Source organism: Cyprinodon tularosa, unplaced genomic scaffold (assembly GCF_016077235.1).
Source record: "Cyprinodon tularosa strain WSP-4 unplaced genomic scaffold, ASM1607723v1 ctg390, whole genome shotgun sequence".
Taxonomy (NCBI): domain Eukaryota; kingdom Metazoa; phylum Chordata; class Actinopteri; order Cyprinodontiformes; family Cyprinodontidae; genus Cyprinodon; species Cyprinodon tularosa.
In genome coordinates this window covers 842,574-859,070 of record NW_024039108.1, presented here as the reverse complement: position 1 = coordinate 859,070, position 16,497 = coordinate 842,574, and the positions used below count along the sequence as shown (strand labels likewise).

Below are 16,497 nucleotides of genomic sequence, written 5' to 3'. Positions count from 1 at the left end.
TACCTGTTCTCTTTTCCTGCTTTTTCTATTTTATATGGTTTTTTTGGAATGTTTTTCTATTATTAAATACTGTATCTGATATTCTGAAAGCATGCGCACAGAGGAAGCCAACTTCTGGGACTATAGTGTTGAGCTTTCTTCTACTTTTGCCAGTTTTTGATGCTGCAATGGGGGACCCCTTTGTCCGCGACTCCAAACCTGTTGTTTACACATGGGAGCAGCTCCTTGGAATGCGCCGCTATGCGCAGCAGCCCTGCTCCCCTCCACGCTGCGAGACCAAACATCCCTGCGGAAATATGGAGAAAACAGAGAGGCTGCAGGATGAAGCGGAGGAAAAGATATTTACCATCGCTTGTCATGGGAAACATAAGATCGCTCCGCAACAAGACCAAGGAGATCGCAGCTTTAACCCGCTTCCAGGGGAGATACAGGGACGCGAGTATCATGTGCTTCATGGAGAAGATGGAATTGTCCCGGACTCAGTTTACCTGAATGGCTTTAAACTCATCCGCGCAGACAGGACTTTAGCAGAGGTTGGAAAAAAGAAAGGTGGGGGGCTGGCGATGTTTGTGAAGGAGAAGTGTGCAACGCGGTTCATGTTGACGATAAGGAACAGATATGCTCCCCATAAGTGAGTTACTCGCGATGAGCATGAGATCGCACTATCTTCCATGAGAGTTTGGGAACGTGGTGCTCTATGCCCCCCTTTGCGGGCTTCACAACCGCATGTAAGCTGATCCACGGTGCAGTGACCAGGCTGCAGACACAGCACCCCTGCACTCTCCCGCTAATAATTGGAGACTTCCTCCGTTTCACCCTCCCCATGCTCACCCAGTACGTTACATGTAAAACAAGAGACAATAAAACCTTGGACGCTTTTTATGCAAAGACGCTTACACCTCCGCACCCCTTCCCCCACCACGACGCTCAGATTATAATCATGTCTAACTGCTCCCCCAATTTTTACCAGTGGTGAGAAGGGCAATAGGGCAGAAGAGGTCAGTGAAAGTTTGGTTTGATGAGGCCACTGAGAAACTGAGGGATTATTGCAGAACAACAGACTGGAGCATATTCCAAAGCTTTCATGGTAATGACATCAACAGCCTGACTGAATGTATCACTGACTGCATGACCTTGTGTGTAGAGACCACTGTGCCCACACGACGGCTACGGAGCTTTCCAAACAATCACCCCTGGAGGACTCCTGAGCTGCAAGTCTCCCTTAACCAGAAAAAAGGGCTTTCACCTCAGGGGACAGAGAAGAGCAGTGTAGAGTCCAGTGAGAGCTCCAATGGAGGATCAGGGCTGCAAAGAAGAACTATGGGAGGGAGATGGAGCAGCAACTGGCACAGAGCAACGTCAGAGATGCGTGGAGGGGTCTAAAGAACATCTCCGGCTTTGGGCAGAGGACCTCCAGCAGGACTGCAGACGGTGACACCAAGTTTGCAGCCCGCTCCCTGTCCTCAACATGTCTACAACCCCTAGGCCACCAGTGACCTGCCCTCACCGCCACTCTCACCATCCACCAACCCACTGAAACCCTCTGTCCTGCCTCCCTCCCCCCTCGCAGTCACTTCGATGCAGGTGAGAGGCCAGCTGAAGAGACTGAAACAAATAAAAGCCTCTGGTCCCCCCAAGGCTGCTGAGGAACTGTGCTGAGGAGCCCTGAGAGGTCCTCAGCCTGGGGGTGGTCCCAATTCTCTGTAAGACCTTCTGTGTGGTAAAGGTTCCCAAAACACCGTACGCCAAAGAACCCACCAACATTAGACCAGTCACCCTGACCTCCCAACTGATGAAGACCATGGAGCGTCTCATCCTAGCTCACCTGCGCACCGTGGTGAGCCTGACCCTGGACCTGCTGCAGTTTGCTTACCAACCTGACATCGGAGTGGAGGATGCAATCATCTACCTGCTGCATTGGGTGCTCACCCACCTGGAGAACGGGTGAGAGTCGTGTTCTTTGACTCTGCAGCACTTTCAACACCATCAGACCAGAGCTGCTGAGGGGGGAACTGGAGGACGCTTGAGGGGACAGACTTCTTGCTGCCTTGACCATACCTACCTCACCGACTGCCCTCTGTAATTACGGCTGCACAGCTGTCAGTCAGAGGTACTTGTCTGCAGTACCGGGGGCCCCCACGGCACCGTTTCCTCTTCACCCTTAACACCTTGGACTTAACCTACTGTCACGATCTGAGTGGAGGTTTTTGAGGACCCAAATGCAGAGATCTGGAGGCAGAGGCGAGTCTTACAGATTTAATAAGGTAACTGAGGCAAAAATCCAAAGTGAAAAAATTCAAAGAACCAAAAAAAAAAAAAAAACATCAGGGGGAAACTCACGTGGGGAGCCAGAGATGACGAAGATGACATCAAGGAACCAGCACTGACTGCAGAGGTGGAGTGTATATTGGGAGACTGAACCAAGACAGGTTAATCAGCAGGTTGGGAGCAGGTGTGGGCAAGACCAGCTAGGAGGAAACCAAGGGGAAAGGAAAACAAACACAAGGGAGCAACAGGGGGTAACTAAAGAACTCAGCACTGGCAGAAATAAACTACAAAGACACAGAGTACAAAGAAACTTAAAAATAAACCCAAGCAGAGGGCAGAACCCAGACACCTACAACACAGACAGCTGCTATCTCCAGACTTTCTCTGATGTTATCATGAACTTTGTGGACTGGTGTGAGAGGAATCACCTGTGTCTTAACACCAGTAAGACCAAGGAGATGGTGATCAACTTCAAGAGAAGACCCCCACCTCACTACCCCCTGAACATCCAGGGGAAAGACATGGAAACTTTTCAGGTCAGAAAAAGATGGCGCCTGTGTGTGGGCTCGCCTCTGCCTGTCTGTCCGCTGGTCGATCTTTCTCACTGATCTCGGTAATCTACGCCGTTCTGTATTTCTTAGTACCCAATGGATGTGCCAGCGCTATTTGGACTTATGATCGCAGCTCTCTTTTTGGCATCAAAACGGCTATGGAATGCCGCTGCAGTGGCTGGGACAGCTACAAACGAACGTTCCCTCCACCGGTTGTGTGCCCGCCCTCTTGCCCTGAATACCTGCTCTTGTTGCGAGTCCCAGGAAACTCCAGGAAAAGGTTGCGGAGGAGAGGCTGCAGATCTGGTGTCCAGCTGAAGATCAAACATGCTGCACGGACTATTAGCTCTTCTCACTCTGCCCGACGCTACCGCTGGTTACGACCGGTCCCTCTCCAGGAGGACGCCATTGGAACCGTGTCGCCACCGCCACCCCGTCTCCAGCCCATCTGGGTCGAGTCTCCGCCGTGCCGCGATCCTGATGGAAGCGCTGCCCGGCGATCAGGATCATTCTCATCTTCCATGTCAACAACGGAGTTTCAGCTGAGCTGCTAGAACAGCTGGACACCGCAGCGTCAGCGTTGGCTACGACAAATCCCGATGCGCCCAGTGAGTACGACAGTGACGTCATCAACATTGAGGTGTGGGTTGCTGAATGCGCGCTCCATTGCAAATAAAGCTCTCTCCCTTGGTGAACTCTTCTCCAGAGAAAGTCTGGATTTTATGTTCCTAACAGAGACTTGGCAAAAGGATGGAGAAATGTATCATCTGAATGAGTTGTGCCCTGCTGGCTGTGCCATTTTAGGGAAGCCCCGCCCCTGTCGCCGTGGCGGGGGACTTGCTGCTGTGTACCAGGACAGCTACACATGCAGAATAACTGAAACTGAACTTTTTTACTCGTTCGAAGTGGAAATGCTGAAAAGTAGTCTTTCAAACACTTTCTATAGCATCTTGATCTACCGCCCTCCTGGCCCTGCTGGTGTTTTTATCAGTGAATTTAATAATTTTTTATCCTCTCTCATTCAACTGGAGAGAGTTTTAGTTCTTGGGGATTTTAACTTGCATTTGGATGATGATACATCCAACCCAGCAGTGGAGCTTTTATCTTTGATGGAATCATTCGGATTTAGACAACATGTATCAGGACCCACCCACAATAAGGGTCATACTTTAGACTTAGTCTTCTCACTTGGCCTCCATGTTACAGATGTCCGTGTCCAGGATGTCCACCTGAGTGATCACTACTGTATCTTCTTTAACTTAAATGCTCCTCCTGAGCTTAGGCCAGCCCCTACAAAGGCTAAAAGTAGGATCATAACAGAAGCTACAGCTGAAGGATTCTGTGCTCTGTTTGTTTCTCGTGGTCTTCAGGAATGTGTGGATGTCAATGATCTCTTGCACCTTTTTAATTCTCAATGTGCCAAAATTTTAGATCAAATTGCCCCTTTTAAGACAGAAAATGCTGCCCATACACAGATGTGTCCTTGGATCAATGAACGTATTCTGGACTTTAGAAGGCTGTGCCGCAGAACCGAACGTCTGTGGAAGTCCACAAGACTTGAGGTCCACAGACTTTATCTTAAAGACCTCATTTCTTCTTTGAACAATATGCTGAAAGAAGCAAGATCTAAGTACTTTCAGCATTTGATTGCATCTAATAAAGGAAACCCGAAGGTGTTGTTTGACACTATAAACTCCCTTGTGTCTCATGCTAGTTCTGCTACCTCTGTGCTTTGCCAAGCAGATAGCAACGACTTCCTTTACTTTTTTACTGAAAAGGTCAGAAACATCAAGACTAAAATCCCACCTTCTTCTTACTCTCAGCTAGTGTTGCACCTCCCTCACAAGCCTGGTCTTCATTTAATTCAGTGTCCTTGGCAGACATTGCTGAATTATCTGCTAAAATGACCCCCACCGCTAATTTGCTTGATGTCCTCCCCTCCAAGCTTTTTGGAAATGTCTTTGACTCAGTCGGACCATGGGTCACCAGACTGTTTAATATGTCCTTGTCTTCTGGTGTGTTCCCCAGCTCTTTTAAACATGCCATAATAGAGCCAAGACTTAAGAAGCCCAGTCTGGACCAGTCAGAACTTAAAAACTATCGGCCAATATCAAAAAGTGGTAGCTAACCAACTGACATCCTTCCTTCAGACCCATAACATCTACGACAAGTTTCAGTCAGGGTTCCGGAAACACCACTCTACTGAAACAGCCCTGCTGAAAGTGTCTAGTGATATCATGATGTCTGCAGACTCCGGAAGCTGTACGGTACTGGTCCTGTTAGACCTGTCTGCAGCCTTTGATACGGTCGACCATTCCATCATGATAAACCGGCTGCGGGATTGGGTGGGAATGACAGGTCCAGTTTTGGAGTGGTTTACTTCCTACTTAGCTGGTAGTAGCTTCAGTGTGGCAGTCAATGACATGATGTCTGAGCGGGGAGATCTCCAGTATGGTGTTCCACAGGGCTCAGTCCTGGGACCACTTCTCTTCTTACTTTATCTCCTCCCTCTTGGCCAGATTATCCAGCAGCACAGTGATGTGGCATACCATCTTTTTGCTGACGACATACAGCTGTACTGCTCCTTTAAAACCTCAGAGGTCCACAAATTACACTCTCTTATAAACTGTCTGTCCCGGATTCAGCAGTGGTTAAACAACAACTATCTCTCACTGAATACCGAAAAGACTGAGACACTCATTATTGCTCCTGACAGTGCCATCCCTGACATTAAACAGCACCTGGGTGATCTATGTTCCTCAGCCAAATCCAGTCTGCGTAATCTTGGAGTGATTTTCGATGAGGGGATGTCCCTTGCGCTACACTCAAAACAACTGATCAGGAACTGTTACTTCCATCTGCGCAATATCTCCAAGGTAAGGAAAATCCTCTCTCACGATGACTTGGAGAGAATCATCCATGCCTTCGTCTCTTCAAGACTGGATTACTGTAACAGCCTGTTTACCTGTCTGAGCAAGAAGGAGCTGGGTCGCCTACAAATTGTCCAGAACTCTGCTGCAAGACTCCTGACCCGAACAAATAGGACAGCCCATGTAACTCCTCTCTTGAAGTCCCTACATTGGCTTCCTGTTGCTTCCAGGATAAAGCAACAGGCTACATGACAGGTCTGATCCAGCCGTATACGTCGGTCCGTAGTCTACGGTCTTCAGGTCAAAACCTGCTTATGGTTCCTCGGACCCGTTTTAAAACCCGAGGAGACCGGTCCTTTAAAGCGGTGGCACCCCTTCTTTGGAATGAACTCCCCCTGTCCCTGCGCTCTCTGGACTCGGTGGACATCTTTAAAAAGCAGCTAAAAACACACCTGTTTTCACTAGCCTTCCAAAGCACATAGCCTGTTGTTTTATTCCCTTATTTATTATAGCTTTTATTGCATTTTATCTGTTTTTACTTGTGTTGTTTTTATGTTATCATGTGAAGCACTTTGTGACTTTGTCTGTGAAAAGTGCTATACAAATAAAGTTTACTTACTTACTTACTTTTAGACTTTCAAATCCCTGGGTGTTCATGTCAATAATTAACTGGACTGGACTCAAAACACCAACGCCCTGTATAAGAAGGGCCAGAGCAGCCTCCACCTCCTGAGGAGGCTGAGGTCATTTGGAGTGAGCAGGGGCCTGCTTAAAACCTTTTATGACTCTGTGGTGGCATCAACCCTTGTTTTTGTCCTAGTCTGCACTCTGGACTCCGTGGAGGAAGTGGCTGAAAGGAGGGTGCTGTCCAAGCTTGCATCTATCTTGGACGACATCTCTCACCCTCTGCACAAGAGTGTAGAGGATCTAAACAGCTTCTTTAGTGAAAGACTTTTACCCTGTTTGTAAAAAGGAGCGCTATCGCAGGTCATTAATCGCTGCTGCCACCAGACTCTACAATGGAGGAACGACACTGCAACGGCAGTTACTTGTGCAATGTATAATGTGCAATAACCTTCTTTATATTTGATACCTAGTGCAATAGCTATATATATATATATCAATCTATATAAATATCCATGTAAATACGCTGTGCAAAAAGCCTGTATAATAAAAAAAAAAGAAAGAAAAAAAAAGACCTCAGCTGTCATATGTTGATGCACTGTGTATACTGTATATACTCCCTGCACCTTTTTCTACCTTTGGCACCTTCTTCTTTTCTTTTGACTATTTGAGATGAGGGAAGGAGTAAATTTCTTTACTGTGAAATCAATAAAGTCAATCAATTAATCGAGCAGGGAGTGAGGAGCAGGTTGCTACATGAGCTGCACTGTATGAATGTGTGGACACTAAAGGAAATGCTGTTATCAGTTAACTGTCCCACCTGCTACAGACCAAGACTGCGTGAAACCTGGTGGTGTCAAACAGAAACATGCAAAACATTCTTTTACTGAGCCTGTTTTACGGAAGCTAAAAGCGGTCATACTCAACTCATTATTTTTTTTCCTTTGTCCTCCTGAGATGATGACATAACTATATTGTTATCTGTTTAACCATTAATTGTTTTCTTAAGATCACAGGATAATTTTCTCGTTATCAGGAGAAAACAGTTGATTTCTTGAGATAACGAGATGATAAGCCTGTATGAGTAATGAATGAGGATGGCCAACAGCCCTGGATTCCCAGTCCATTCATGCCTGTGCTGCCCATGGTTGTGCAGTTGCGGTACCGCGTGTGCGCAAAAAACCCAGTTTTTTTAGTTTACTTTTTCTTTTCACTCATCGTCAGGTCGTGCTGGACGATTGGATTGCATGGAATACAGTTGAAAAAAATCTGACTGTTTTTTAATGAAAATCTTTAATCTGGACTAGATGGGGGGTTAATGCATCTTATAACTGTTACAAGCGTAACACCTGGGTCTAATTTATTATGAATCAGAAGTTGAAGCAAATCATCAAATCAACACCGTCGCATCATTAACTTAAAGGAATAGTACACCCAAAACATGATTAGCCTTCATTTTCTACTCACCCCCATGCTGAACAACACTCTGGAGTACTTTTTTGATATCTCAAATGCATCTGGAGATCTGGGAGGCTTCTTGCTGTCTGCTGACATTCAAATAATGGAGGTCTATGGTGCCCGAGGCAGCACTTTCGTCTGGTTTGGTCTGCGGCGGTTTCCGTATAGTCGTGAACTCGCAAGCGCGCGCTTTTAGGAAATCCTATACACTACTGTTTATGCTCTAAAAACATTCTAAATGACTTCGTTTCGAGTAAATTCTGGATGCTACCCACTCAGGACACTTGGAATACATTGGACGAGCAGTATGGAGGAATATTGACACGTTTTTTGTGGACTTTTATGGACCTTTCTGTCTCGGGCGCCACAGACCTCCATTATTTGAATGTCAGCAGACAGCAAGAAGCCTCCCAGATCTCCAGATGCATTTGAGATATCAAAAAAGTACTCCAGAGTGTTGTTCAGCATGGGGGTGAGTAGAAAATGAAGTCTAATCATGTTTTGGGTGTACTATTCCTTTAATGTTAGACACAGGATTATTCACAGAATTACACACAGGCCGTCATGACTTATAAATCCTCTCCCGCTGTTGTGGTATTGAAGGATGTTATCAGTTTTAACACACACCAAACATCTCGTTATCATGAGGAAACGGCTTTCGTTATCTTTAGATAGTGAGAAAATTAACTGGTTTTGTCGAGAAAACCACCGTGAAAAGGTATCGGAGGGACACGATCGCTCCTGGCTTCTGTACTTTTTAACAAAATAACCTTTAAAGAATGTATTTTTGCGTGCACTGGATTATTCTGTGTTTAAAAAAAGGTTTAGCAGAACACCACTTTCTTGTTGTTTTTTTTTGTTTTGTTTGTATTTATTCAAATAACCACTGTAAGAAATTAACCATGGACAGATAAGATTTGAGTTTTTTGGCTCAATTTCAATGTTTTCTCTTTGATTTTCCTTCCAGATGGGCTTTTTTAAAAGGTCGGATCCATACGGAACAACCATGGAGAAGGCCCACCTCAAACCCCAGGCTTCCTCTGAAGCTTAGATCCAACAAGGAGTTTCTCCTGCTTCAGCTGTTCTACAGGAATGGAAAAATCAGCTTCTTTCAGAACAACAGATGAAACTCTCTGATCTTAAGCTAAGAACCCCCCCCCCCCACCCCCAACTTGTGCAGGGTTACGTATAGGTACTGGATCACTGGAATAATGATTATCTGGTGCTGCACTATAAATAAATAAGCAGAGGATGTGGCTGGGGCCATGCAGACGGAGGAGTAATGCTGTTTTGGACAGCAAAAAATACACCTCCCAAAGACGCACCAAAGCTCAGGCTCCACTTCATTCCCCACACATTGAATTATTTGCCAAGATAACCCCCCGATATTTTTGACAACCAGTTGAAACGTCCAGCCTTTTGTTGATCTAAAAACCTCTTGTTATTTATGGCAGTGTTTTTTTCTATTGCTGAATGTTATTCTGTACTGTCTACAGGAAAGACCTGATCAAACTGCAATGTCCGACTTGAATCATTCTCCCATATTGGGAGGATTTATGTGTTTGATGCCATGTATGCACTGTGTTGACCTAATTGGAATTGGTGTCATGGCTCTGAATAAAGCTGAATTTAGTGTAATCACCCTAAAACGGCTCTGTGGTTTTCAGCCTTGACGTCCACTAATAGATAGGATGAAGTCAAAATTCTGATAAAAAAAAAGTGCACACACACGTGATACACGTTTGTTTAAAACGAACCAAAACTACTCCTCACCTGAATTTTGAATCTTTTATTTTGTCAACTTTTGTCACTTAGAGAACCAGCTAGAGAAAGTAGACTGCCTGTGATTGGCTACTTTTCTGGATATCCCCGCCACTTCAGACGGTGCTGTTTTCTTCTTTGTTGTAGTCACATTAACCAAACATCTCTAGGCTAACAGCTGTTTTCCTCAAGAGTTAAAAATGGTCAGTGAAGTCGTCCCCAAATAAATTAGACCGTTTCTCAATTTACAAGAACGCATTTAAGGTTCCAGCCTTAGATGCCCTAGCTGTCCACTGCCAATCCGTCGTTTTTAAATAAATGCTTTTTGAGACCCTAACTGTCTGTTTGCCTACAATACTGGCTCCTATGTTCTAGGCCTTGACAGATCCTGTGAGAGAGTCTGCCTGTGGTAAGATGGCCACTGGTGATGCTTTGTGGCAAGCCACCATAATAGATCTTGCAATTATGTATGGGTTGTCATAATGGGCTTTAAATATCTGACCCACATGCAGAGAAACACTCAGAGACCAAGGGTAAAAGTTAACAGGTTTATTGAAGGTTAGCAAAGAAACACAGATGGAAAGAGATATTCTTCTGGGTTATAATGTTGGACCTCAGTGGACTGATGAACTGGAAACTCTGAAGGGGAGATCACTATGATCAGTTCAGGGACCGTGGGAAAAAAAGGACTGAGACTTGTATTTTGCTGGAGAGGCACTCACGCTTTGGGGGGGTCTTGGTCATTCCTTCGATCCAATTTGTGGGGTTGTCACACACAAATAAAACTTTTTTTTCAAACTGTCCTTTAATGTTGCACACACACAAAAATTTGTTTTACAAACCGGATTCTAACATTGCACTGAAAATATAATTTGTAAATTGTCCCCGAGTACAAAACGATCTCTGCTCGCATCCAAAACAGCCTCTCCTCCCGTATAAGAATTCTTCACACTCCGCGGTAAGATTCTGCCAAAGGTCATGTGATACATGGGGAATTGTCATTTTGACTAACCGACAGCAGGAGGCGCCATACAATCAAAACAACTGAAATGTGCAGGTGTTACGTCGAGCTGTGTTTTCCTATCAGATACGGTTTCCCCTGCATCTCCGCACAGTGCAGGTGGCACGATTCACCGCGCAAGCCTATATAAAAGGAAAGAAAGTTCGAATGGGAAAAATCTGGATGGACAGACGGAAGGACAGACGGATGGATTGATGGATGTTGCAGTTTCTATAGCAACCCACACACACGGGATTTCAGAATTAGACATCCCCAGTTTTCAATTTCAGGGGGAATGGTATCTGATGGGCTTCTAAACCCCGTCAGATAGCGTTTCCCTCTTCTTAAAATATCTATCTATCCATCCACTCATGCCGCGTTTTTTTGTGTGAAACATGCTTTATGCATTTGCAACATGCTTTAGTGTGCTCAACATGCATTTTTGTACACAACGTTTTGGCAGAAAAATCACTCCATAAAAAGCGAAACCCATGATATATGGATTCATTACATACAGAAGTGTCTTTAAACACTTCTGTTGATTATTGTTTATTTTTATGGCTTACAAAAAAAACAACGAAAATAAAACTAAAATAAATAAATAATTAGTTTACAGAAAACTATACAGGCTTTATACCGGAATGAGTAACTCTAAGCATGACTCTCATATATGTATGTATATGTTTAAATATATATATTAGGGTTGGAACGGTTCACAAAATCCACGGTTCGGTTCACGGTTTCGTGGTCACGGTTTTCGGTTCGGTTCGGTATATGTTGATTGTTAGGAAAATCTCTAAGCTGACATGTTGGTCGTGTTGCTGTTAGCATAAACAACACGTGTTGCACAATGCTTGCACACTGTTGCACTTTTATCCACAACTTTCTTTCCGCCGTCATCGTAGGTCACTCTAAATGCAAAGTGGTCCCATACAGCAGACCTATAAAGTGCTGCTGCCGCATCTTCCAACTCCGCTTCTTTCCCACTCGCCATACCCACACAATTCTCCACAACAACTGATTTTTTTCTGCTACACCCGGCTACGCTGCTTTGCTTCTTCTTCTTCTTGTTTACTACTGGTGGTTGGCTTTGGTCGCAGTACCGCCACCTTCTGCTGTGGAGTGTACACGCTTCGCCTATGAGAAAAATGAGCAGCGCATGAACCGAACACAACACACGCGAACCGAACCGAGACAGTCGAACCGAAGTCAGTTTTCATAAACCGTTCAATACCATATATATACAGTGGGGCAAAAAAGTATTTAGTCAGCCACCAATAGTGCAAGTTCTCCCACTTAAAAAGATGAGAGAGGCCGGTAATTTTCATCATAGATATACCTCAACTATGAGAGACAAAATGAGAAAAGAAATCCAGAAAATCACATTGTCTGATTTTTAAAGAATTTATTTGCAAAATATGGTGGAAAAGTATTTGGTCAGTTACAAACAAGCAAGATTTCTGGCTCCCACAGATAGGTAAACAGCTTGGTGTGAAGAAATCAACTGTGGGATCAATTATTAGAAAATGGAAAACATACAAGACCACTGATAATCTTCCTCGATCTGGGGCTCCACGCAAGATCTCACCCCGTGGGGTCAAAATGATCACAAGAACGGTGAGTAAAAATCCCAGAACCACACGGGGGGACCTAGTGAATGACCTGCAGAGAGCTGGGACCAAAGTAACAAAGGCTACCATCAGTAACACACTACGCCGCCAGGGACTCAAATCCTGAAGTGCCAGACGTGTCCCCCTGCTTAAGCCAGTACATCTCAAGGCCCGTCTCAAGTTTGCTAGAGAGCATTTGGATGATCCAGACGATGACTGGGAGAATATCATATGGTCAGATGAAACCAAAATAGAACTTTTTGGTAAAAACTCTACTCGTCGTGTTTGGAGGAGAGAGAATGCTGAGTTGCATCCAAAGAACACCATACCTACAGTGAAGCATGGGGGTGGAAACATCTTGCTTTGGGGCTGTTTTTCTGCTAAGGGACCAGGACGACTGATCCGTGTGAAGGAAAGAATGAATGGGGCCATGTATCGTCAAATTTTGAGTGAAAACCTCCTTCCATCAGCAAGGGCATTGAAGATGAAACGTGGCTGGGTCTTTCAGCATGACAATGATCCCAAACACACCGCCCGGGTAACCAAGGAGTGGCTTTGTAAGAAGCATTTCAAGGTCCTGGAGTGGCCTAGCCAGTCTCCAGATCTCAACCCCATAGAAAATCTTTGGAGGGAGTTGAAAGTCCGTGTTGCCCAGCGACAGCCCCAGAACATCACTGCTCTAGAGGAGATCTGCATGGAGGAATGGGCCAAAATACCAGCAACAGTGTGTGAAAACCTTGTGAAGACTTACAGAAAACGTTTGATCTCTGTCATTGCCAACAAAGGGTATATAACAAAGTATTGAGATGAACTTTTGTTATTGACCAAATACTTATTTTCCACCATATTTTGCAAATAAATTCTTTAAAAATCAGACAATGTGATTTTCTGGATTTTTTTTTCTCATTTTGTCTCTCATAGTTGAGGTATATCTATGATGAAAATTACCGGCCTCTCTCATCTTTTTGAGTGGGAGAACTTGCACTATATGTGGCTGACTAAATACTTTTTTGCCCCACTGTATATATATATATATATATATATATATATATATATATATATATATATATATATATATATATATATATATATATATATATATATATATATATATGGCTAATTTGTATCATGTGTAGCCTGGTCTCTGCACTCCGGACGGTTTTACCATATTAACAGGAGAAGCGGTGCAAGTGAAATTAGCCGGTGGTCCGCTAATCCGTGACCTCTGGTGTAGACAATGATCTTTTATGTCCGGGTGTATCATCTAAATAAGTTGTCCTCCTAATTGTCTGTCATTCTACTGATATGTTAAAGCAAGGCCGTCTTACATGCTCGTCCCCAGCCCAGCTAGCAAGGTGAAGATCTGTGGTGAGCTATATTCCCATCAAGTCAGCTCACCTTTCTCACCTCTGTTTTTGGAAAATGGCCAAGAGTCGTAAAACAAAAAGTGTCTAAAAAAGTGAAGTGTAATAGAAGATGAGAAAGGCCACAGAAGAGAGAAACAAGACACAAGACCAGAGTGTTTTTGGGAGATCCTTTCACGGGATGGCGTACACTGAAAGCAGAGGTCAATTTAGAGTTGTGGATATCAGTTTGAATTTGTTAAACCTGCTTTATGAAACGGACCCCAGTATTGGAAAAAATAACGCCATGCTGTCTCATAATTCTACCAATTGTGAGCATATATTGTAAAGAGAACTGGCCGTGGTACTGATCTCTGTGGTACTCCACAAATAACCCTGGGACTTGAAGATTTATTAGTGACATGGGGAAATTGAAATTTGTCGCACAGGGTGTTTAAACCAGCCTAGTGGTTTTCCCTTGATTTCTAAAGAATATTCAAGCCTTTCCAAATGAATATGACCGACTGACTGTATGAAATGCAGCACTAAGATCTGACAGGGAAGCATCTGTCATGATTTATCTAAAGCTCGGACCCACATGCAGAGGAACCAAACAGAGAGACCAGGGAAAAGTTTAACAGGTTTATTAGAATAACGACATGAGTCCAGTGCTGCTCTGAACACTGCTCAACTGGAACCGAAAGGTGAGGGGAAGACACTGCGGTTAGTTCAGGCTCAATGGGAAATTAGATTCTTGGGCTTGAAGAGGTGGAATAGGTTGCAGACTCATGTTTCCAACAAAAGGTGTCCTTTATAGAATCCAGTCTGTGTGGGATGTTCCAGTTAGTGTCTTGTTTGAAGTTGCGTGGGCAGGGTTTACTCAGACTGCGGTTGTTCCTTGTTGAACGGAGAGGCTAACTGCCACTCAGATTTCCTGCGGTACTCGAACGGGTTGTAGTGGAGATGAATCCCTTGCTCAGTGTGAAGCTCAAACGATCTCTTGGTGGAAAGGTTGACTCAAACCTCCAGTTTAAATCCTTAGCTCAGTTTAAAGCTCAGTTGATCCTTCCAGGGAGAGAAGGTCCGAAAAATCCAGTTTGCAGGATGACTTTCTGCCGAGAGGCAAAAGACAAAACAATGTTAAAACTCAGGTTGACAAGAACTCAGTTTGACTCAGCAAAACTCAGCTTGGCTAGAGTACCCAAAACTGGCAAAACAAGAACACAGGTTAGATTCTGCTAAACTAAGCATGGCTAGAGTACCCCAAACTGGCAAAACAAAAACTCAGGTTAGATTCTGCTAAACTAAGCATGGCCAGAGTACCCCAAACTGGCAAACACTCTGGGCCCGAGGTAGTGGCAGTCAGCAGCTTAAGAACACTCCACAGGTAATGAGGCAACGAGCTGCAGGTGTGCAGGGAGGCCCAATGAGGACGGGGCACCACCTGGTGGAGGAAAAAAGGAAACACAGAAACAACCCCACAAAAACTGGATTCCTGACAGTATCTAAATACAGATACAAGCAGCCCCGTAACTAGCATTGAGAACACCGAGGTCATGGCGTCGCTATTTTCCCTTTTTTTTTTTTTTTGTTGTTGTTGTTGTTTTTATTCAGAGACATTTCAAACTGTATAATGAAAATTGTTCTGACTTTGATTGGTGTAAAGATCAGCATGAATTCTTATTTGTAAAAAAAAAAAAATAAAGTCCACAATCCCCTTATAAAATCACGGTATTTTAAAACTGAGCAGAAATTGCATCCAACATCGATTTCTATCATATTACGCAGCTCCTTCGCGAAAGTCAGCCATCCGCACTCTGAACACCACGAAAGAATAGGCTACCGGTTTTTAGTGGTGGGATCTGGAAATGGAGGCAAGATGAAGAAATCTACGCTGAAACAAACTAAACTCAGCTTTGGAAAGCCAACGCATCAGAGGAAAAGAAAGAGAGAAGGAAATGAGTTCATTTCGCCAGAAAATATGTCATTCAAAGCATGGCTAGGAATAGGATGCTCATTGTTCATAGCAAGCATTTCAAGCAACTGTCACTAGGATTTCATTTTACACTCGGAGCCTACTTAAAACTATTGATGCACAGGGGACAAAATAATAGAATGAAATAGTACTACATTTTCCTTGAGGTAGCCTAGTTGTGTTGCTCATGTTGCATTATGAAGAATACAGATTTCTGCTTCGGCTATTGATGCACACGGGGAAACACAATGTAGCCAAGGCCTAATCAAACAGCCCGTTTACAACATTGTTTTTGAGGTTAGTTGTATTTCTCATGGTGCATTATGAAGAATAAAGATTTCTGTTTCTGCTATTTCAAAGCTATTGATGCAAACGGGACAAAAGGATATGATAAAGATTTAACTCTCTTTATGCACGTTTCCAAAATATATGTTTGGTTTTTTTTTTGTCAAGTATGATTTATCGCAGTATTTGACCTCGGTATTTCAAAAATCCTGGTTACGGCCCAGGATACAAGTCCATACAAATATTGACATCACTTCATTCCAGAAGCAGGGAGATCTAAGAAGGAAGTACCTAGATACAGATACAAGTCTGTACACATTTTTTGACATTACTTCATTCCAAAAACAAATATACAAGAGGCTGTGGCATTGTGCTCAAGAGACAATTTTACTGTTTGAGTTCATCATGCATTAATCTGATCATTAAACTTGTCAAGAAAAATATCTGCTGTGAAATTAAGCTACCGTAAATCCTCTAATATTGGCCTGTATTCCATAAGCGGCCGGGTCTCTAATAATGGCCGGTCTCGCTGTCGGCGTAGGTAAATCATTAAAACAGACTTGGGATATAATTGGAACCGGGATTATTAGGTCTGGTTTTAACCAGGCAGGGTTAAAATGAAAGAATTTCATTGGCCTTCATTGTTTTGAATTTCCCTTGAAATATATGATACTGGTAGCCAGGGCCGGCGATTGCTATAGGCGAGCTAGGCAATTGCCTAGGGCGACAAATGTGTTGGGGGCGCCCTCTAG

The 16,497-nt window shown here is 43.9% G+C and overlaps 1 protein-coding gene across 1 annotated transcript in view; it reads left to right on the top strand.

Moving 5' to 3' along the window:
* Window positions 1-9,420, top strand: part of LOC119791452 (integrin alpha-5-like) — a 112,272-nt gene extending 102,852 nt beyond the window's left edge. Inside the window, exon 30 of the mRNA XM_038297559.1 lies at window positions 8,739-9,420. Within this exon, the coding sequence (XP_038153487.1) occupies window positions 8,739-8,822 (84 nt within the window). The 3' untranslated portion in view covers window positions 8,823-9,420. The remainder of the gene's footprint in view (window positions 1-8,738) is intronic.
* Window positions 9,421-16,497: the final 7,077 nt, after the last annotated feature.